At 37.6% G+C, this 22,829-nt stretch overlaps 2 protein-coding genes across 3 annotated transcripts in view; both read right to left on the bottom strand.

The window, feature by feature from the left end:
* Positions 1-270: 270 nt before the first annotated feature.
* LOC107992660 (neuropeptide SIFamide receptor-like) overlaps positions 271-22,829 on the bottom strand; it is a 67,648-nt gene continuing 45,089 nt past the window's right edge. For both annotated transcript variants that reach the window (XM_028664259.2, XM_017048677.3), the window contains one exon: positions 271-11,372. In XM_028664259.2, the coding sequence (XP_028520060.1) occupies positions 10,586-11,372 (787 nt within the window). In that variant the 3' untranslated portion in view covers positions 271-10,585. The remainder of the gene's footprint in view (positions 11,373-22,829) is intronic.
* LOC107992678 (uncharacterized) lies at positions 17,176-20,356 on the bottom strand. The gene is made up of 2 exons (XM_017048699.3): positions 19,285-20,356; positions 17,176-17,983 (listed from the first exon to the last, which is right to left on the bottom strand). Exons 1-2 carry the CDS (start codon positions 19,294-19,296, stop codon positions 17,738-17,740), a joined length of 258 nt encoding a protein of 85 aa, XP_016904188.1. The 5' UTR covers positions 19,297-20,356; the 3' UTR covers positions 17,176-17,737.

Raw genomic sequence — 22,829 nt, 5'->3', positions numbered from 1 at the left:
GTACTTTGAAGTTTCATTGTACGAGAAAGGTACGTAATACTTTTATTAAGATTCTTTGGTAAAAGAAAATCTAATTACACAAATTAAAATTTTTGTTGATACGTCGCAAGTACATTGCACTTTTCGAACTTTATGAATATATAAATCAATTTCTTCTATCTGTCCCCCAATTTCCTCAATTTCTCGAAGTACCGTTTACAACTCAAGCACGAAAAACACATGAAATGAAAAAAAAAAGAAATCAAAATTAGGAGAGGAAAAGATAAGACATTTGTATCTTACAGTGGAAGTATTTTATTGAATAGATATACATATATATAATATTTCATATATATATATATGTATCCTTTTCATCATTTTTCATTGAGAAAATACGTATACTTATTCGCAACTCATTATTATTTAATCCTCGCAAGGGGGGGGCTCGCTCATCGTCCCTGCCACCTCTAATAAATAACTCGTGTGAACAGTTGTGAACAATAGGGATGACAAAATTAGGAGGAAGCAAGTGAAATTTTATTGCTACTTCCACCGTTGAACGAACCGCTTTTATTATCGGGTGGGCGACGCAGAGATCGGCAGGGCACCGAGTCGCCGCCCCCTCCAACGACAAATCCGGATACTGAAACGTACAACAAACGAAGAAGACCGGCCCGCGAACGGTGTGTCGTTCACGTACGTTCGGGGCTTTGCGAATCGTAAAGTGTTTTGAATATCGTGAATAAAACGGGGGCGGGGAGGAGGGGGAGTGGGGGGCGTAGGCATCGATGTCGTTTTAATTTTCTTCTCTCTTTTCTTCTTCTTCTTTTTTTTTTTTTCGAGTTTTCTTTTTTTTTCTTTTTTTTTTCTTCGCGAGATACATATACACACGCTTCGATACAATATTAAAACACTTATCAATTTCATTCGCAAACATTTCCTTACCTAGTATGTTTCTATTATTTCATTGTTATTCGGATAATGCCGCTTATCCATATAACACGTGTACCCGTCAAAGCAAAGGAAAAAGGGAACTTAAAAATGCTTGTTCTCTAGATTAGTGGCTCCTCTTCTCCTTTTTTTTTTTTCTTTCTTTCTTTCTTTCTTTCTTCATGCGAGCTTAAATCGAGGGATCTACGTTTTTTATTTATTTATTTTGTTCACCATGTGCATAAGATAAGATAATAAGGTCTATCCGAGTTATATCGATTTCGAGAAATAATCTTTGACGAGATTATGTATATTTATATATATATATATGTGTGTGTAGCACTTAATCGTCTGCTGAATAATTAAAACGAATATTTATTATGAATTTTGAATTAATATAATATAAATTAATGTGTGTATTTACAATATAATAATTGGACTGTGGATTTTTGTGCAAATATTTTTCTTATTGCATCGCACGTTTTGTATTTATGCTAAATGGATTAAGAATAATCATATACACGGATAAGGATAACTTTGAACCGCTGTAACTTCGAAGATAATGATCTCTGATCAACGAATCGAAGATCATTAGTTTATCTCCGCACGATTTCCGGTTCCCGAGATATCGTCATGTAAAGAAGAAGATAATTTTTCGCCGAGTTATCGCTAACGCACCTTAGAAATTCAATTAAAATTAAGAAAACTTTGAATCGCTATAACTTCGAAGATAATAATCCTAGCTCAATGGATGAAAGATCATTAGAAACGGGGATCCTTGCTCTTTAAAACCCTCTTTCATTTATCTCGATATAAGTTCCGGTTCCCGAGATATCGTCGTGTAAAGTAAAAAGTAATTTTTTACTGTTCTTCAATCAACCAAATATTGACTTCGATAGTGCGACATTTTCTATTTGGAGGATTTGATAATAAAATTTGTAGTTTCTTCTTATCTTTTTACGTATTATTTTCTGTCTATTTGAACATCCGCAAAAATCCACAGTCCCGCGATGTGGAATCGATTCAAGATTTTGTAACAAGAATGAAAAGCAAGCAAAATGGTAATAAAATTGTTTCAGTTGTAAGACAATAAAGTGCTAGATCTTTTTTTAATTGCAATTTCTTTTTTTCAAAAATTAATTCAACATTGTCGGTCGACAAATTACGAAATTATTCCTCTCCTCCTTCGAATCATCGCGTGGAGACATCGAGTGATAAACATCGCAACGATAACAATTTTTTCTCTCTCTACATTAACGATAATAATAATAATAATAATAATAATAATTCTGAACAAGAATTGCTATGTGCGGATTCGACCATTTTTTTCATTTTCTACAAACTGATCGAGCAAAGCTGTCCAAAAACCAGCCCTTCTTAAACTTAACAATTATCAAAGGATCTCTACAGGTAATTTTTATTTTTTTTTTTTCATTTTTTTTTCTTTTTTTCCTTTTTTGTTCGTCTATCAACAAACGGTGTCGTTTAAATCGATCGCTACTTTGCAACAAGTATTATCGATAACATCTTTAACATCTTGAATTTTCTTGAAAGCAATAATCCACTGTGTTGTCTATATCCGCTAGGAATATAAATGCTTCTACTAATTATACGTATACGTAAGCTTGCAACGATTACAACCTAACGGATGCATAAATGGATTATTTCAATTTGGAATAAAGCTTAGGATAAAAAAAAAAAAGGAAAGAAAAATTATAGAGGGATAATTTTCGTTGAAGACAATTTGTCGATGAGAATTTGTATCTTTATATTTCGTTTTCATTCTCAGAATGATGAAATATAAACATTTAACCAATTTTATTATTCATTCCCTTCTTCCTTTTTTAAACGAAAAATTTAAAAAAGAAAATTTGTCATTTACAAAATTTTAAATAATTCAACTGTTTGTTTAAACATTTTCTGTACTTGTATATCTCAAGAGGCCGAAATTACGTACATATAATTAACAAAATCGAACAAATTGCCCACGATACGTTCCCACTATAATTATATTTATTCTTTTTGTTCTCCAAGGGGAAAAGGGAATGCTGGAAAATAAGATATTTCCATTTAAATTCGGCGTAGCGTACGATAAAGCGTAATCTATCATCGAATAAAAGCTCGATTTCGCTCGATGTCGAAAACGAAATAATAGCTTCTGTTTTTTTCTTCCACGTTTAACGAGAAATCGCATCGAACTCGTGCCCCGTTCACAATCGTTACGACGATCCTCCTCTTCGATCGTTCCTCGCTTCGATATCTAACGAATTGCAACGAGAACACGCTCAAACTTTCTTCACAATTTCAATCTCACCTTTCTACGTCTACATCTATTACTGTTATTTTAAAATAATCTCTGAAACGGAAAAGGAGAATCGAAACTATACATAATTTCGAAGAAAATACATCGGTATAAATATGTACTCTTGTTATTTTTTTCTTCTTCTTCTTCTTCTTATTAGATTTTTTATTCTTTATTATTGTAGAGAAACGTCGGAATTATCTATATATTTTCTTCAAGGATTAGAAATCGAAGATGGGTCGAGACTCGATCCCAATCAATTTCTCGAAACCTCTCGAACCTCGAAACTGTTGAAAACCAAAAAAATGGAAGATCGGGAAAAGATTTTGACTTTTGAAATCCTTCGAAAAAACTTGATCTTTTTCTGGATGGATTATTAAATGTTCGCAAAGTTTCGGAAAAAGCTTCCAAGTTCGAGAAACTCGAAATTTCTTGGTTCGGTTTCGAAGTTTTTACCGTCCCATCCCTGCTACAAATATTTCATCGAGGTGATTGTACAAACAATCTCAGAGAGCTTAGCTTACTCTCAAGTTCGCCGCTCCAAGTATTCCATCCTTGTTCCAAGAACTTTTAGTTACTCGGAGTTACTCGCCTCCTCTTCGTCTTCTTCTTTTTTTTGCATTTTTTCCTTTTTTCCTGTTTTTTTTTTCCATTTTCGTTTCGATGTAAATTTATAGAGAAATATCTTTATGTTACCTTAGCCTGTGTAAACATTTTTCATGTAAATCGATAGTAAATAATGTAATAATAATATTAATACAATACTCCTCTAAAATTGCCGTTTTATTATTTACACACACACGCCACCACGCTTTTGAAAAATCTAATCGAACCCGTGTAGAAAAATATCCGATGAATTGATAGAGGCTCGAGACAATCTGCGGCCATCGTTCACGCCTTCTTTCTTTACGTTTCGCGGGAAAAAACTCTCTTTTCCTTGCTTCGAGAAATCAATCGTGCATTTTCTTTTTTCTTCTTCTGTAATTCCATTGAAAAGTGTTCAAATTTTTTGCCGCGAATCGCGTACAATTTTAGAAAACTTTGCAGAAATCACGCGCTTTGGCCCCATAGCGTTAAAATCGAAAGAGAAGAAAGAAGAGGAAAAAGGAAGGAAGGAAGGAAGAAAGAGATAGAGAGATATTTTCTTTCTCGATACAATGAAATTCGCGAAGATACGTGAAGATTCTTTCCAATTTGAAATTGTTAATTTTTTACTCGTTTAACTTATAATTTAAGCACGGCCTAAAGATTATCTAAATGTACGTGCAATAGTTATCAATGTTGAAAATACAATTTTATTAAAGCATCCAACGTAGGTTTTTAAAAGTGAAAAGATATTTCTAGCGAAAATGTTTTTAAAAAATGAAAATTCTTTCGATAATACAACAATAATTGCACATTCCATATACCGATAAATTTCTTTGAATCCCAGTTAAATGCACTAAAATCCTAATCCTATAAAAATCTTCCTTTCGTTCGAATCCTTTCAACCAAATTTAGAAGATAAACATCCCTCGACTCTCTCCAAACAGACAAACAAACAAACCACCGTGTGTGTCTTCGTTATGTTCACAGATCACTAATGATTCAGATTACGTGGATCTATCCGCGGTTCCTCGATCCACCATCAATCCGCCGTACGAAATAAGGAACAAGGATAGAAAAACCAGCCCTAGCGGCAAAGCGATTCGTCCTCGCGCAAAGGAAAACTTTCATTCAGCAGTATTATCCGTTTTATACGTGTTATTTATTTTCGCTTTCGTGAACGACAAGCATAGGAACGGATCCGGAGGTTGCTTTTTCCCCCCCTTTTTTCTTTTCTTTTGGTTTGAGAATCGATCTAGCCTCGTTTGCAAACGAAATCGTCGCACCAGCGAGATACCAGGCTTGACGGTTCTAACTGGCCAGCTGATGTTTCGCGTTTTATGAATTGTCGTTGGAATGCTAATTTCTTCTTTTTATAGATCCTTTGTGATTCTTGTAATATTGGTCGAGGAGGATTTTAGAACGGTGGAAGGAGGATGTTGAATGGAAAAATTTGCGATAAAGTAACGTAGACGTAAAAATAAAATTTTCTATTATTATGGAAAGTCAATGAAATTTTAGAGTTAGTAACGCGAATAATAACGTTTGGCAAGGTCGAGGAAATTTAGTACAAAGAGGAATTTTTGTTTTAACACGATAAATTTTGGAACTTTCACCTTTTTCAAAACAGATCATTTTAGGCAAAACGATATTCCAATTCGATCAATTTTTTAGATTCTATGGAATACAATTTAATCGATCAGTTCGATCAAACAAGCATTACGATCTTATTTGATTATTAATTTAATTATTATAATTTTATAACAAACACTTAATATTTACCATCTTAAGATCTTTAAAAAATTGAACTTTCTTCTCTTACAATATATATATATCGATGACAATCGATTTTGAAAAAAAATCATAGACTTTACAGTTTATATTTAACGTTCTCACAATTCTACCTTCGCTAATTTATTACTATCCTCGATTGCCACGCGTCGATATATTATCCTCAATGTCACGTTTATTTCTTTCTGCTGCACATTCTTTCACTATCGAGATCTAGGGATTACGCAGCAGTGTAATGTTAAATGTAACGTTAAATACCGATAAAGAAAAAATAGTTACTTGTATATACCGATTCTCAAATTTACAAATATAACAATTATACTAATAAGAGCCAAGAGAATAAAAATCGTGCAATTTCTGAAATTGCAAGCGATACTTATTATTATTACTATTATTATTATTATAGAACGCGTTATAACAGATCTTAAAAAAAAGGAAAAGAGAAAGAAAAAAGGCAACATCGAAACACCTGCCGGCCAGCCTTTAACGCCACGCGGATTTCCCCGACACGTACAGTCAATCAATCGATCACATTCTCATCTGTTTCTCCACCTCCTCGTCATCGTATCTTTATAAGGACGTGTAGCGAGTGATCATCGTCGTTTTATCTTATAAAAAATAGTATCAATAGTACGTAGTGTGTGTACGTAAAATACGAAAATACACGAAAATACCAACAACAATGTACAGCGTGTACAGCGTTTCGATAGATAGACTCGAGTCGATCGATATATTATTTTTTAAAAGTATATAACCTAACGAGTGTCAGTTACACTGTGGACGCTCCAAATATCAAAATAGTTTGGGAGAGGAGGGGGCAAGGGATTAACAATCGATATCAATCAAATCTAAATTGCGTTGGAACAAGTGGATGCACGATATATATATAGGATGTTCAAATATCGCAAACGATGCCTATGTACAATTCGAAACGAACGAGTTTGACCGAGAGAACGAGTTTCTATTAGACGAGAAATAATACGACGATATAGACTCCTTTTTTTTCTTATTTTTTTTTTTTTTTTTTTGGAACAATAGTAAGAAGTCTATTTTTTCTTTGACTGTGCGCAACACGAAACGATCAGCAACGAACCTTTTCTTTTTTTTCGCTCCCCGATTAAGAACAAATCTCGCTGAGACGAGTGGTGGATCGCTTACAGACGCTTGTCCGAGGATATTTTCGTGAAACAGATCGTTTCGAAGGGTGAGGAGAAAGAGAAAGAAATGTAGAATAAAATATCAATTTCAACGTCTTGGAAATTGTTTCTCTTTCTCTTGTGATTCGATAAGATTATACAGTTCGAGATGCCGCCGACAGAGTGCGCTGTATGCAAAGAAAAAAAAAAAGAAGTACAAATAAAACTGGATATTATTTCCCATCCTTTCGAATTACCTTTTCGTTCAATTCGACTAACAATCGATTCGTTCTATTATGATAAACAAATATCCACAGACAATTGTCTGCAATTGTAAACGAGCCTTGAGGTGTCCCTCGGACGAGAGAGAGGGAGGCAACGAATAAGAACGAAGGTAACAGCGGTGTATATAGTAACAACGTAGCAACGATATACATACTTACAGTAATATTATAAGTTACATTATTTACATAGAGATAGCAGATAGACGTTTAGTTCCACGTTATATATATATATATATATTTATATATATATAATATATATATATAATATATATGTATATACTATTTATATAAATATCATATCCTTACAATATAGATCGTTAACTTACAAGACGCTTACGTATACAGTCGCTTCTCGAGAGATTGCAATAATTATTTTATTTCCACGACACGCGTGCCTCCGTTATTTCTTCTTTTTTTTCATTTTTTCACAATTATTTCTATTTCCTTTCGTCGCTTCATTCCTCGTGCTCTTCTTCTCTTCATCCTTATGTAACGATTTCTTTTTTTTTTTTTTTCGTTTTTGTGTTTTCTTTTATATATATATATACTTCTTACTTTCTAAGAACGTCACGCGACTTCGTCGACATCGTTTTTTAAGCCTACGATATAGATATGAATAAATTTATTTCCTCGCACGACCGCCTATTACAATTATATACCTCGCATATACGGCATTTCGTTACATCTATTATAGATCCTGTCTTCGCCACGTATAAAAACCTTACGAAAATAGTTGCTCTATCATAAAATCCCGCAGCACTTTGTTTTTTTTTTTTTTTTTATTTTTTACGTTACACCGTCTTACATATCGAGTATTACAAAGAGTCAAGTTATTATGTATAATTCTCAAGTCGGTAGCATTTGAATACACGCGACCACTGTGCCCCATGATTATTCATTTTCCCTTCATTTCGCAGTTGGAGGATCTCTCTTTTAACGGTGAACGTCGGATAAATGGCCATTTTGTGCAACGATGGAAATTCTCTTTGCATATGTAACTTGCTCGAAAGTGGAATCGAAAATTAATCTCGATACGAGTGTTCTTTTGTGAAATAAAAAATGGGAAGGCAAAAAAGAGAAGAATGTGGAAAATAAATATGATGTATATATATATGAGTTTTGTGAGAAGAAAAAATAGCAAGAGTGGGAATTTATCCAACGTTTATCGTATACGTGGGATACTTTGCACAGGAAAAACAATTCACAGTTGATCGAGATATCCTCTCGAGGTATCGAGGAAGGATGTGCTACGTAAATGCCCGATAAAAGTCTCGTAGAAGAACAACGAAACACTCGTTGGTAATCGTCAGAGTGGAACAAACTGGATATGAAAGTGGTTGTAGAAAAAAATAAAATTTTCTAAAATTATTATTTTGAATCAAATTATCGATAGGAAATGGAAAGGACAACCTTCTTTCATCCCCAGTTTTTAAACAATATTCGTTACGAACGTCAATTTACAGTTCTTTCGGCTCCTCTCTGACGAGTTAGAACGAGATGTGGCTAACGGACAATTGTGCATATACAGAGTGTCTCAATTGTATCCAGTCAAATTTTGGTAACGAATAGCGTTATATAAACATAGGTCGACCGAAAAGTTGTAACAAATTTCTTATTCTACGTATATATGTACACGAATGTACATACTGACTTCGAAATGGAACGATAAATATTTTCGAAATTAAACATCGATCTATTCTTACTTTCTACCAAGTCTCGAGCAACCTATGTTTACACGATACATTCTCTTTGTTCTGCACAATACACAAATTTCGACGTGGATAAAACTGGCCCATCTCGTACGATTACTCTACGTTACGATTTGGAGAGATCGAGCTCTAAAAAAATACGAATACGTGCCGACAGCAAATCATCGAAGACGATAAAACCTTTTCCAATACGATAACGTTGGACAACCAAGAAAATTCTTTTTCGTCTTCCCCTGATACTCGCTTATAATAATACTCGTTGTCAACCAAATGAAAATAACAATTCTTTTTCTTTTCAGCCACGCGCAAGGAGAGACGACAAAATCTTTTTGGTTACCCAACAATAGTACGTAGATCCAGCGAAAGTGGCGCTGTCGTCGCGGACAATTCGCCGCGCGCACGTAAGCATGGTCTCTGAAACTAGTCGGTAACAGGAGCTGCCCTACTGCAGCGTAAAAGATCGTTTTATTGTCGCCAGTAACCGCGTTAATTCGTCGCGCACGTGATCGATCGAGACGAAAGAAAAAAAAAAGAAAAAGAACGGGAAAGTCGGTCGCTTCCGCCTTTCTCTGGGTCGGATCAAGTTCGTGTTGGGACATAAGCGAGGTTAGGTGGGGGTGCAGTGGGCCGGGCAAGGCTCGGATGAGACGGAAGGAGCGAGGCAACGTTGATAACGCGGCGGCGGCGGCGGACGAGAGCATCGTTGATCGATCAATCGTTCGATTAATCGCACACTGTTCGCGCGCAGGCGCGTCTATTTATCGTAGCGTAATGGCACCGTAACAAGTCACCAAAAAACGACTAGATCGTCTAACGTTCCGATAAGAAAATATATATATGTATATATATATTATGTACGCACGTGTATATGTATATTTTATACTTGTTGGAGCCGTGTACTACGAATAATAAGTACAAGTAGTGTGTACGATACGTAATATTAATTCTGCTTTTTCTCTGCATGCGGAGGTAGTGTTCGAAATTCTCGAAACATTCCCATTCTTATCTCGCTCGGTGTGCGTTCGTTACTTTTCGCTCTATCTCGTTTCCATCTTCATCGTACATGCCGGTATAACGTGAGTATAAGGTAACGTTAGGTGTTACGCAATTAGGTGTCTCGACTTGAGTCGCAGCATGCAACGCACGGATAAATCTCTGTGCTTTATTTCTCTAAGGACTTATTATGAGTAAATCGTCAGTGGCTGACGGTGCGCAGCATTCTCCTCTCGCTTTCGCCCTTCCTCCTCGTTCCAAATTTACAATATTACAAATGGACCATCTATGGAAAGATCGTCTTTCCTTTTTTCTTTTGCGATCGATCGACCGTTTCCAACGACTGCGCAGAACTCCACTTGTTATCGTTACACGCCATTCGATCGAGAAAGTCAGGTTAAAAATCGTAGCAACAACAACGTTTCGCAAAAATTTCGAATCGATTCTCAAATGTTGGGACAAGTGGAGCTCCAATTAAACGCTCGGTCCCTTCGTTTCTTCTTTAAAAATCTAGAAAGGCTTGCTCGTGAAAAAGGCGAGATCTCGTCGGGAGGAAGGGGGATCCAGGCTCGCTTCGGAAAATGAGGGCAATTTTCGCATCGCGCGTTTCGATCGCGATCGGAAACCGAGGAAAGGGGAGCAGAGGAGGAGAAGGGAGGGGGAGGAAGCGAGTCGGCGAACAGCGTGCTTCCATATTTGGTTGGAGGTGGTCCAACGACGGTGATAATCGGCGACGGGCCCGATCCGAGTGACAATCGGTTGCGATCACGGGTGACCCATATTAACCTCGGACCGGCTCACTGTGAAGAAGCAGCCTATCCGGGCAGCCAGCCTTCGTACGTGAAATCTCATCAAATCTGTGGCGACCACTCTTCTTTAGACGCCGGTGTGGTTGAATATGTACGAGACGTTGCTCTCCTGGTGGACAGGGGGCCCGTGGAAAGTCCTCCTGGTCGACGAGTTGTTGTTGTTGTTGTTGTTGTTGTTCACGTAGTACGAGGACTTCCTCATGCTCGTGGACGAGGACATCATTGCCACTGTCTCGTAGTACCTGATCTTGCCGCAGCAGCGGCCGCTCTTCAGAATTGCGACGAAGCCTCGCCGATACTTTTTGTTGAAGAAGGCGTAGAGGATCGGATTGATGCACGAGTTGCTCGCCCCCAGCCATTGGGCGATCGGCGTGGCTATGGGGACGATCTCGTCCTCCCTTTGCTCGTCGCCCAGCTTGATCACGGTGAAGATCACGTAGAGGGGCAGCCACGAGAGGACGAACAGTATGACGACTACGACCAACATTTTCACCACCTTCACCTTCGATTTCTGCTGTATCCTCTCCATCTGGGCGTCCTTCGTGTCCGAGGGTATGTGCCTCCGCCACACTTTGATCCAGATCAGGATGTAGCAGAGGGAGATGAGGATCGTGGGAAGTACGTAGCACAGCGTCAGATTGCCGATCAGGAAGAAGAGGGTTTCGTCTTTCGGGTGTGGCCACACCTCCAGGCAGAGCCTCAGGTCTGGATCGTCTTTGTAAATGGCGACCAGGTCGAAGAAGAGGAGCCACGGGGAAGTCGTGGTGAGGGCGATGAACCAGATCACCACTATTATCATTCGAGCCCTCCTCTTCGTTATCTGACACTTCAGGGGCCACCAGATCGCCAGGAACCTGTGGATGAACGAGTTTCCCGGTTAGTCGTGGCTTATGGGATATTGAATTTCGTTTATTGATATAATGGCGATAGAGAGCGATAAAGCTAGTTTAGATCGACAGGAAGTTGTTAATATTACTTCTCGAATTGGACTTGTTCCATTTCCTTTTTCTCCCACAAACGAACAACTCGTCGAAAGAGTCGTCAAGTATTTTTCGAGGGAAGTTATCATATCGTAATTGAAATAACTTGCATTTTTAAACTTGAATATTACAAAATGAGCTACTTTCCGTACAATAAAACAAGTATAACCTTTCTCTGACCAAAATCGAACGTCTCAAATTTTTAAAACGAGTTGACAAACTAGTTTCTCCACCGACCAGATTAAACTTTATTATACTTTGTAAAGGAAAGTCGATAAGATCAACTTTTGCATACAGGGTGTCTCACTTCACTTCTCCTTCGTCATTATTCACAACGATAAATGGATTGACTTTGGAAGTCGAACAACATATTTTCTAATCTTTTTTAAATACATCTCGATATAACTCGATATTTTCATCCTAAAACCAAAAACCTAAATGCTGTGTAGATACTTATCATTCGTAATAACGATAACGAAAAATTCGAAAGGTATCCTTTGAAACTTTCGTCGAGAAATTTCTAGAAATGATAATAAAACGATCTTACGACGCTGAGATATTACACCCACGCTGAGAATTACGGCACAAAGCGCAACCGTTCATTTTTTATGCCTGCCTTAATGGAAATCTATATATATATATATATTCTATCCGCGATTTCGAAATCGACGCTCGACTCCGTTACGCTTCGACGATCACGAGCGGTGCGTAAGAATGGATATGCGCCTTTTATACGACGCAGTGGCGATTCAACGTTCCCGTATCGGGGCCTGCGGAACGAGCCTTACCCAGATAAGGTGCCGTTCCGCGAGAATTTATTAAGCAACCGTGATCGAACTCTTGCGGTTCGCGATAAGGAATTTCGCCCCGGAAATTACGTCGAAGAGCGCCCCTTCCGCCCCTTTATCGCTGTGCCGTAACATCAACATTTGAGAGTGAAAATTTACGAAAAGTTTCCTCGGGATATTTTTTAATTTCAAAATTTTTTCTTTACTAACATTCGATGATTTGATTTGGAACAGATGTATTCATTCGAAATTCGAGAAAAATTGTTTTCTCTCCGGTTCATCCGTCAAGCATCCACGAAACACTCATTACCAATCATGGCAGGACCCTCTCCAAAATTTTAGCCCAGTTTCTCTCGCCAATGTATATACACACTGCGTTTCCTTTCACAGCAAAGGAATCACCAGAGTGATCAAAGAAACTCTGCAAGACTCTTCCTCGTCTTAATTGAACGGTGCTCGCTCATCCTTGCACACCTCTGTCCAACTCCAATCTGATCCAGAAGCGCCTCGAGTCCATTAACGGAATATGGGTTGGAACAGAGGATCTCGTCTTTTAATCAGAGAGCTTCTCGCGTCCTTCGACTCGCGTCCCTCGCTGTCCACGTTCGAGAGTCCTTCCATAAATCAGCGACTACCCGATACCGATCTACCAACCAGCCATCGCCACTTCCGAGTGTCTCTCGTGTTTGTAATTAGCGACGGAGTTGAACAACAGTCGCGAATGAACAACGGATTAAGATTCTAGAATACCAAGAAAGATATATATTCGACGATGTCGTGTTTGACAGACGAAGAGAGTTATATTTTCAAATTTTGAAAGCTTAGGTTTAGGAAAGGGTAAAAACGGTTAAAAATTTCCGCCAATTTTTCTTCCACTTGCTCGACGCCGTCGCTATTTATTTATTATGCAAAACTCGTTATGCCCAGCGATCTATTGCACCGAGGAGAAGGACGAAAGAAAAGAAAAGAAAAAAAAGAAAAAAAAATCGTTCGATTCGCGGATACGGGATTATCGGGAACGATCAAGGCCTCGGGGAGCCAGAGTGGGGCTGAACAATGAAGATGACACAGCTTTCGGCACGTGTATATAAAGAGTTCGATTTCCGTAGAGCCAACACCAGTATCGATCCGTGTCCATTTCGTGTTTGCGAACGGGAAAGCCGATAAAACGTTTAACATGTTCAAACTGGCAAGTATATCCATCATATATCCTATACGCGATTACTTAGTACGTGTAAGGGGGATGGGGGGTGAGAAGAGTATGAGGATGCTTGATCTTTGTTGCGGAATATCGAAGGACGAACGTAAGGAATTGAATTTTAATTTCTTTTCGCTCATCGATTATTAAAATTATTATGTGAAACGTCGTCGATAAGATCGAAGAACTTGCAATTAGCTTATTCATATACGGAGGATGCTCCTGTTTTTTTGATAATTTAAAAAAATTAATCAAAGAGTTTTATATTACACGTGCAGAGAACGTAGGTTCATTTGTATAACGCGGTTGTGTAAAATGTATCTGTTACCATTCTTGGATATTGACGTTCATTCTATGGAAAATTATGGTAATTTTGTTTTTCAGTGGTACAAGAAACAAGATTACCAACACTTTATGAATGTTCTATATCGACGCAGCGCTCTAGTTATTATTTTATTTTTTTCTTTTACAAATGGAGATACATTCTGGTGAACAGAATTTCATTGATTTTTTTTTTTATAAAAGAACTAATTAGTTAATCTATATGTGCATATATTCACGAAGATGAATACATTTTGATTTTTATTTAATTATCGATATTCGAAATGAGAGAATTATGACGAGCGAAGTATATAAGTGATGAAGAAGAAGATACGAGGAAACAAGTGAAAGTGGATCGTTTAATGTCAGACACGAATCGAAGCTATAATAATTGATTCGACGTGCTCGAAATAATTTTCAATTTTCAAAAATTTTTCTCGATTTTTTTTAAACGAGATAAAATGTTAAAATCTCTTCCCTGTCAAAATGGAAGCCCAATTACGTTATATCGCGAACATTTCATTTCGAATTTTCACAATTAGCAGATAATTAGATTCGCATAGAATTTGAATCGCGATTGACGCGGAATCGTTTTCAACGATCGGTTGCGTTGGAAAGCAAACAACCGTGCTCGATATTCCGTATGTGTGGATAGAATAATTAACGAGATATGTAACTGGATATAATCACGTTAAAGTATACTATAATCGTGTTACGTTCTATTACCTTCGTGAGAAGTTTCATGCTTGAAATTGTGTATAATTTGAAAGGAAAATCTACATAATATATGCACGTATATATATTTTTTCTTGAAGAAAATATTTCTACTATGTTCTATTTATCTAATTTTTTGATCAATCTTAATATTATACGTGTTTAGAATCTATCAATCTTTTTCTTTGAAATGAATTATCCAGATTTATTTATCATTTGTTAACCAAAAGAAACTTTTAAATCGTACCTTTCTTCCAAATAATTTCTTCAATATAATTAGTAACACTCATCTGCATAAATGAATTTAATCTTTTTGAATAAATTAGCCAATTACTGTTATTTCTACAAACGAGTTCAATAATTTGTCTTTCTCATAAAATAAAGCTATTTACTTACTTCGTTTGTACTTCGCACTTTCATTGAATGGTAAACACGAGGAATGCAAATAGCAGTTCATTTAACGCAACTACTTTTACGAGTCTCCCTGACTAACCTGACCATTATTAATGGAATAATCAATAACTAGGTATCAATCGTATAACGATGCTTGAATAGCTAACTTTGAATAAACTGGAAACTTTATTAGGGACACAAAGTACGTTTACCGTTACGCGTCATCGATTCCTGATATGCACGTGTTTACAAAATGGTAAAATACAAACACAAATTTATACACGCACGCGAAAATTTATTCGATTCTTTCTTTCAAGTCCAATTCTATTCCAATTCTATTTTTAAAATATTGATATTTTAAAAAATAGAAATTTGTTTTCATTTTTATTAAGAAAAATGATTTAAACATTTTTCACTTTACTTTTAATAATCACAAATAATCGAGTATTTCAGAATCATTCAATTCTAAATTTAAAAAAAATACACACGCGAAAATTTATTCGATTCTTTCTTTCAAGTCCAATTCTATTACAAAATATTGATATTTTAAAAAAACAAAAATTTGTTCCCATTTTTATCGAGAAAAATGATTTAAACATTAATCACAAATAATCGAGTATTTCAGAATCATTCAATTCTAAATTTAAAAAATACAGACGCGAAAATTTATTCGATTCTTTCTTTCAAGTCCAATTCTATTACAAAATATTGATATTTTAAAAAAACAAAAATTTGTTCCCATTTTTATCGAGAAAAATGATTTAAACATTAATCACAAATAATCGAGTATTTCAGAATCATTCAATTCTAAATTTAAAAAAAATACACACGCGAAAATTTATTCGATTCTTTCTTTCAAGTCCAATTCTATTACAAAATGTTTTAGGACATCGAAAAAAAAAAAACTAGAAATTTGTTTTCATTTTTATTAAGAAAAATGATTTAAACATTTTTCACTTTACTTTTAATAATCACAAATAATCGAGTATTTCAGAATCATTCAATTCTAAATTTAAAAAAAATACACACGCGAAAATTTCGATTCTTTCTTTCAAGTCCAATTCTATTACAAAATACTGATATTTTAAAAAAGAAAAACAGAAAATTTGTTCTTATTTTTATCGAGAAAAATGATTTAAACATTAATCACAAATAATCGAGTATTTCAGAATCATTCAATTCTAAATTTAAAAAAAATACACACGCGAAAATTTATTCGATTCTTTCTTTCAAGTCCAATTCTATTACAAAATATTCGTGTTTTAAGACATCGAAAAAAAAAAAACTAGAAATTTGTTTTCATTTTTATGGAGAAAAATGATTTATTTGATTATTAAATGATTATTAAATTGAATTATTCAATTCTAAATTTAAACGCTAAAAAAGAATCATGGATACAAAAGAATATTAAAAATTATTTCCACACACAATTATACTAAAAACGACACGATCAACTCGACAGATTCTCTTGCTGGCAATGGCCATGGTGGCAGTACACGCCGCACCAGCACCAGTGCCGCCTATATTAGCACCCCCATTGGTCTATCCTCCAGCCTACTTCAAGGTGCTTCCTCTGCACACCGCGACTCTGCCTCTCTCCTACCCTGCCCACGGCTACAAATGGTACTACCCAGGCTCCGTTTACCTCCATTGACCGGCCATCATTTAGGACCAAGGACCACGAACTTGCAAACTTCTTCTTCTTCTCCATGAGGGGCGACAAAGGCGGGATGAAATAATTTTGTACAGACTCGAGGAATAAAGTGGAACAAAATTATTGCGAGTCGAATCGTCCTTTGCCTTCGGACCAATTTCGAATTGCCATTCTCGTCGCCTTTTACACCGGCTGTAAAATCCTCGAGGCGAACGATTCGTCTCGAGAATCGACAACAATTTCCCGAAAGGGTGCTCGTAAAACAGGATGCGGACCGTACTCGAAGGCCAAGATTCGGGGACGTTCCGTTTATACCCTCATCTGCATGATGATAACGATAAGGATGTTTTTTCGAGATCGTTTACGCCACACTTTCTCTTTCACTTCGATTGCTTAATCGCTTAATCCTGACAATTCAAGTTCGAGGAGAAGGTTGGGTTAAGATTCTCGATTACCTTCGATACAACTTAGCTCGCGAGCAAGAAAGGGAAAGGGATCGTTCGAATTCAAGCAAAGTCGATGATCGACTCGCCTCCCCTTTTCCTTTTCTCGTTCCGAAATTACGAGGAAATTTCCATGAAGGGTTGACACAAGAACCTCCGCGTTCGGTATTTTTTTTAAATAAAATTTTATTAAAATTCCATATGACCAAAGGGGGGTTGGGGGAGGGGGGCCTGGATGATTGATGCGTAACGATCGATCGATGCGGAATTTGTCCCAAGATTAGACCAATGATGACGCCAAGAAGATGCCGCGTTGGGGAGGGGAAGAGGGCGGCCGGCTCGCCATTTTCGATTCTCCAGCCCGCGGATGCGCGAGAAAAAGGAAGATATCAGCGAAGATCGAGCTCCGTTCCGTTCTTCGTTCTCCTCGCTCTTCCCTAGCTAGTTCCATCCTCGGCAGCTCAGCCGATCGATCTTCCCTTCCCTTCGCTTTTCCAATTTATCATCCTTCCTTTTCTTTTTTCTTCTTCTCCATACACATATATATATATATTCCTTTTTGAGGGGGATGATTTAGGAGGAATTAGAGGTTTTGGAGGGGGGGAGGTGTGGGAGGAGAGGAGCCTGCATGCTCCGCGCGTGTATTATGTCTACTTGTCTTCCAGGGAGGGTTGAGGTGGGGGGCTGTCTCGTCGTGACTCGGCGGTTGGTAGCAACAACGTGCACGTCTAATGCAACGGGCCATGGCCGGCGAGGAGGGGCAGGGGCGCGGCGGTCAGCACGGATTTGGTTACGATGGGCGCGGTGCGGATGACGGGTGCCACGGGCTGGGCGATCACGTGGGCGGCGGCCAGAGGCGCAGCGTGGCTGAGAACCAGGGGAGCGGTGATCGGCCCAACTGCATGGTCGGCGATAATACCGGTCAGACCGCCGGGAGCGGCGGTGGCGACGGCCAGGATGGCGGCGAGAACAGCCTGCGGGGAAAAACACCTCTTACATACCCTCTTCTCGCCCCCTTCTCGTCCAATTTCTAACCTGACCACGGTTTCTAACGTCCAACGTCTGTTCTTGTCTTCGATATTTCTTCGAAATCTACCGATTCGATTCGAGCGAGACAATGTCGAGGATCCGTATATAAGTCTTCTTATCTTCTTTGCCGAGCTAATCGTCGTGGAAACGGTTGGTGGAGAGGGTAGCGTCTCTGTCCACGCCGTCTCGCGAGATTTTCCCACGGAGGAGGAGGCGTTAATCTCTTACTGAGATCACGGAAGGAGGAGGAGGAACGTCTGATCGCGTTTAATGCGGATTCGTTGGAAGGAGCCAGCTTGGAACCGCCAGGACTGCTCGAGGATATACTTTGAACAATGCTCTAGAATGCGGATATTCGATACGCTTTCAACGGATGCTGTTTCGAGAGTCGCTGTAAATCCACCTTTTTTCAAGACTACGTTTCTCTCAAGATGCGCCACGGGGAAAGCGAATTTTAATTTTCGGATGAAAATATAATTCTCTTCAATTACATTTATAATCGACACACGGGATTAAATACAGTTAAGATTCTAACTGAATCAAAGTTTCCTCTGGAAACGATTCAAGAAAAAAAAAAAAAGGAAAAAAAATAGAGAAAAGAAGAAATGGAAACAACTCAATCCGTGACGTAAAGCAAGTGTCGCGAGAGAGCGAGATCGGCACGCGACCGAGGCGAGCACGCGAGATCGAGGGGAGGGGAGGCGAGTGTCCGACATTCCATTTTTACTTTTCGAGCGGAGTGGTTGGCTAACACAATATGCATGCTCGAGTGGTTTCTCGATTTTTGCGACCAGAAAACGGAAACTTCGATGTGTTGGAAAGGAACGCTCGCGGAAAGGTCAGGGCTCGCTCGATGAGGCCGATCCTTTTATATCGATCGATGAAGAGCCGAGTGAATGGAAAGAATTCCGCTCTTGAAGAGAAAATTTGAAAGAATTAACGAGAACGATTCCCTTTGCAAGTGAAAATTGTAATCGCGCCTTTACTTGTCTATATATATATATATATATCTCGGGAAATATTACGGAGGAAAGATTGGACGAGTCAGAATTCTAATTTTACGAAAAGGAACTTATTAGGATTTAAAAATTCAAGGCTAAATCTTTCGAGCAATTTTTCAAGAACGAGTCACAAACTTTGTAAAAACAGTCCGCGAAAAAATCCGTCTCAAAATCGTCCCGCAGCTTCCCTTTTGCAAGGGAAAAATAAGATAATTATAAAATACAATTACAAAAATTCCTCTTACCAACTTGAACATGTTGATTGGGTTGGGAGTGAGTAGCTCGTTTACTTCTCGAAAGTAGATAAGCTTGTGCTGGATGTACCGGGCGACGGCCCTTTTATACAAAAGCCGATTTTAAAAAATCGCTATAAATTTGATCACGTGGCCCGCCGTTCGACAGTCTGACGTTATGTGGCGGCCTGTTGAGTCAGCCGGGTCCGAGCGGAGTGGGGTGGCGCTCGGCCAATCGGGCCGCGTTGTCGGCTCTAAACGGCGGCGCGCCGGCCAATCGGACGCTTTCAACCCCTCGCGATCGGTTGCAGGGAATTGGGTTAAGACACTTTGCGTGGAAACGGCTCGATCGGCCGTGTAAATGACGCGAAGGTGTGGGTGACACGCACACAACCGGCGCTCGGGGTGAGTGGTGAGACGCGCGAGCGCGAAAACGTTAAGGCGCTTGTACGCTCTAAATGCGAACTTATTTCGTGGAAAAAGAGGAGGAAAAAAGTCCCAAGGTTCTTCTTTCTCAAATTCCACGTCCGCGTTCGAGATTCTCTTTGAAAAATTCCTTAGTCTGTTCTTATGCGGTTTGTGCTGGACGAGTTCTGTGCCAAGAGAAGAAAAAAAATCCATGAATAAATATATTAAAATGAAAAAAATTAATTCGATCTAGATTTTCAACCTCGTTACCAAATGTCTTTCGCAAGATTAAATTAAATCGCTTTTGAGAATAATTGGAGAAAAAGTGTATCGATAACATCTCTACTTTTAAAAAAATTTTATGGAAGAGAAAGATTCAGAAAACATGGTGTAAATAATTGATATAGTCTGCAGACTATATTGGTTCTATTTTTATTTAATTTATCTATATTTTGAAGCAAGAGGAAAATTGTATTACTTACGAAGTGATTTAAAGCACTTAACTGTCGTTGAAAAAAATATTCAGACATTTACTGTCTCTCGCAACGTGTAATTTAAGCGTAAATTACGGATGAAACTATCTGTAATGATTTTATCCTTCGTTATTACTACGTTTCAAGAGTTATAAAGTTGGTATTTGTAATCGTTGAAACATATGGAATTATTTTGTTGAATGACTCTTTTTGTCTTTACAGTTTTTTTTTTTTTAACTCGTATCGAATATTTCAACTAACGATATTTATTTTGAATATCAACAATTTAATTATAAATTTGATTAAATTGCGAAAGGACAAAATATGTATTGTTCGATGAATAATTCAAATTTACCTATAATTTTTTTCTAGTTTCATAATAAATACTGTTTTTAATTATTATTCAATGAAAGTCATAATACTAAGAGCAAAGTCAATTATTTTTTCTATTCATTGATATTCATTGATATTCTATACATATGTATTAGTTTATGATTACTGTTTAAGATTATATGTATCTGTAATCATACTCAGCTTATTGAGAAAAATGAAAAGTACACTTAATGATCAAAAGTGTAAATGAAAAAAAAAAAAAACAGAAAAGTTTGTTTCTTCCTTTCATTTTAATAAAATCTACAGGTGGATACATCACATTTGAAGATTCTAAGTGGTTCCACAGAAAGAAATTCAAACTGATACTTTTACTTATATTCAACAAGTTGCGAAGGAAGAAAGTTTTGAACATTGGTAAATTCAAGAGTAAATTTTACCATCAAACATCTCTTACTTTCTTCAGTAAGAGAGATAAATCTTACATCTTCTTATCAAACCATCAACCTTTTCTTACCTTTTTCTTAATCTCTAGAATTATTTTCTTGCTCGTTCAACAACAATATTATTTGCAAAACAACTCTCAAATATATTCTGAATCGTCTCCTTTTCGGTTCAACGATGAACCAAGATAAAAATCGTTTGATAGAATCGGAGGGAAAAGTAGAGGATTTTTTTACCTTTCTTCTCCATTGTTTCGATGGTGGCTCATGGAGGGCGTTATGAGTCATATGCTTCTGTTGGTTACAAGTACAGCAACGTGCAAAAGTTTAAATCCGACGAATTTCTCGATTAAATTGTTAATTTAATTATTAATCCATTTACGAGATAAATTATTAAAATACCAATTTCCAAAAAAAAGAAAAAAACAAACGAACTAACTTTCAACGTGTGATTCATAAAACGAATAATAATAAAATACGCGATTTATCTCCCTTCTACGTAAAATTAGAGATACCTTCGCGAATTGAGACACGATAAACGAAGAAGAAAAACCTCGATTCCTGTTTTCTACGTGACAAGACACGCTAGGCATTCGAGATAAGAAACCCTATGGATAGTTACACGGGATTGCTCAATCATCAGAACGCAAAAACCGACCTTTCACGGTCACTTTAGAGCCACGAAGTCGTTTAATTCGTAATATAATTTTATAACGACGCGTAGAACGTATTACTTAATGTAGGCAAGGCATGACTCTCTTGGTCGAAGGAAAGTATTTTCCGATTAAATTTCGACAGGTATTTTTCACGTTTACTTTTGTCGTTTGCCAATCTCGATCGTGGCAATTTTATTTTATTGAAACGAGAAACAATAAACCCTGCTTCTAATCACCCATCTATCCATAGAATGGTAAACATTTTAGAATCGGTTATTAGATGGTCATTACGTTGATTGCTCGTCCCTTCTCACTCACAAGTATAACAATAACACCAAGTCCATCAGTTTTCTCTCTCCTTTTATTTTTGCCACGATCTTTCGAGAGAGTCTCTAAAATTTTAAGCGTAATTTTTGTACGTAAGATCCGAACGTTACACCTCTCGTTACGTGTCGTATAATCCGGATTATTCGTTCTCTTTACCGTGTTAAGATCAGATTCACGTGTAACAAGTGTAACGAGAGGTGTCGTGTGTCAACCACACGGAAGTCTGAGTTCGATGGACACGAAATATCTCGGTTGGTTACCAACAATCTCGAACAGAGGTCTCCCTCGTTTGCTCTTTGTTATTACAATGATAAAAGTATCCGAAATATTCCTTCTACTATTAACTCTTCTGCGAGGAAAGAATAGCTTGGTTCCAAGATCGAATTGACTCGAATTACTACACGAATTACGTTTATGAATCACGTTCGTTGGGAAACGAAGAGGGAAAGAGAGAGTTGGCGTCGAGTTTATTTCAAAAGGGAAAAGGAAAAGGTTTAAGAGGGAGGAAATGGTTGGCAGAGACGACACCAGGATCGGCGAACGATGCCAAACGTTTTCCGTTTTCGAGACGCGAAGGGGAGGGCCTCGAGCGTTGAAAACAGAATTCTATTCGCGAGATGCCTGCCGTTCCTTTTGTCCACGATATCGGTGCTGGCAACAGGCCATTCGGATCGCCGAGACCGATACGATATAGGTTATAGGTGGATTTTATTTAATTGAGAAAGATTGAGAATCGTGAAAGTGGAGTAGGCGGAAACTACTGTAGTGGATGACTTGAAATGGAACGTGCTTCGATTTTATTGCGTTATGAGAACACGAGGGATCAATAAAAATTCTGGTCGATCAATAAATAAGTCAATATATCGAAGAATTAAGATCGATGCAGACGATATTTTTAATTATCAAATATGCTTTTGATA

The sequence above is a fragment of the Apis cerana genome, linkage group LG12 (assembly GCF_029169275.1).
Source record: "Apis cerana isolate GH-2021 linkage group LG12, AcerK_1.0, whole genome shotgun sequence".
In the NCBI taxonomy this organism is placed as follows: Eukaryota; Metazoa; Arthropoda; class Insecta; order Hymenoptera; family Apidae; genus Apis; species Apis cerana.
The sequence above is the reverse complement of the archived record's forward strand: the minus strand, read 5'-3'. Positions and strand labels throughout refer to the sequence as shown.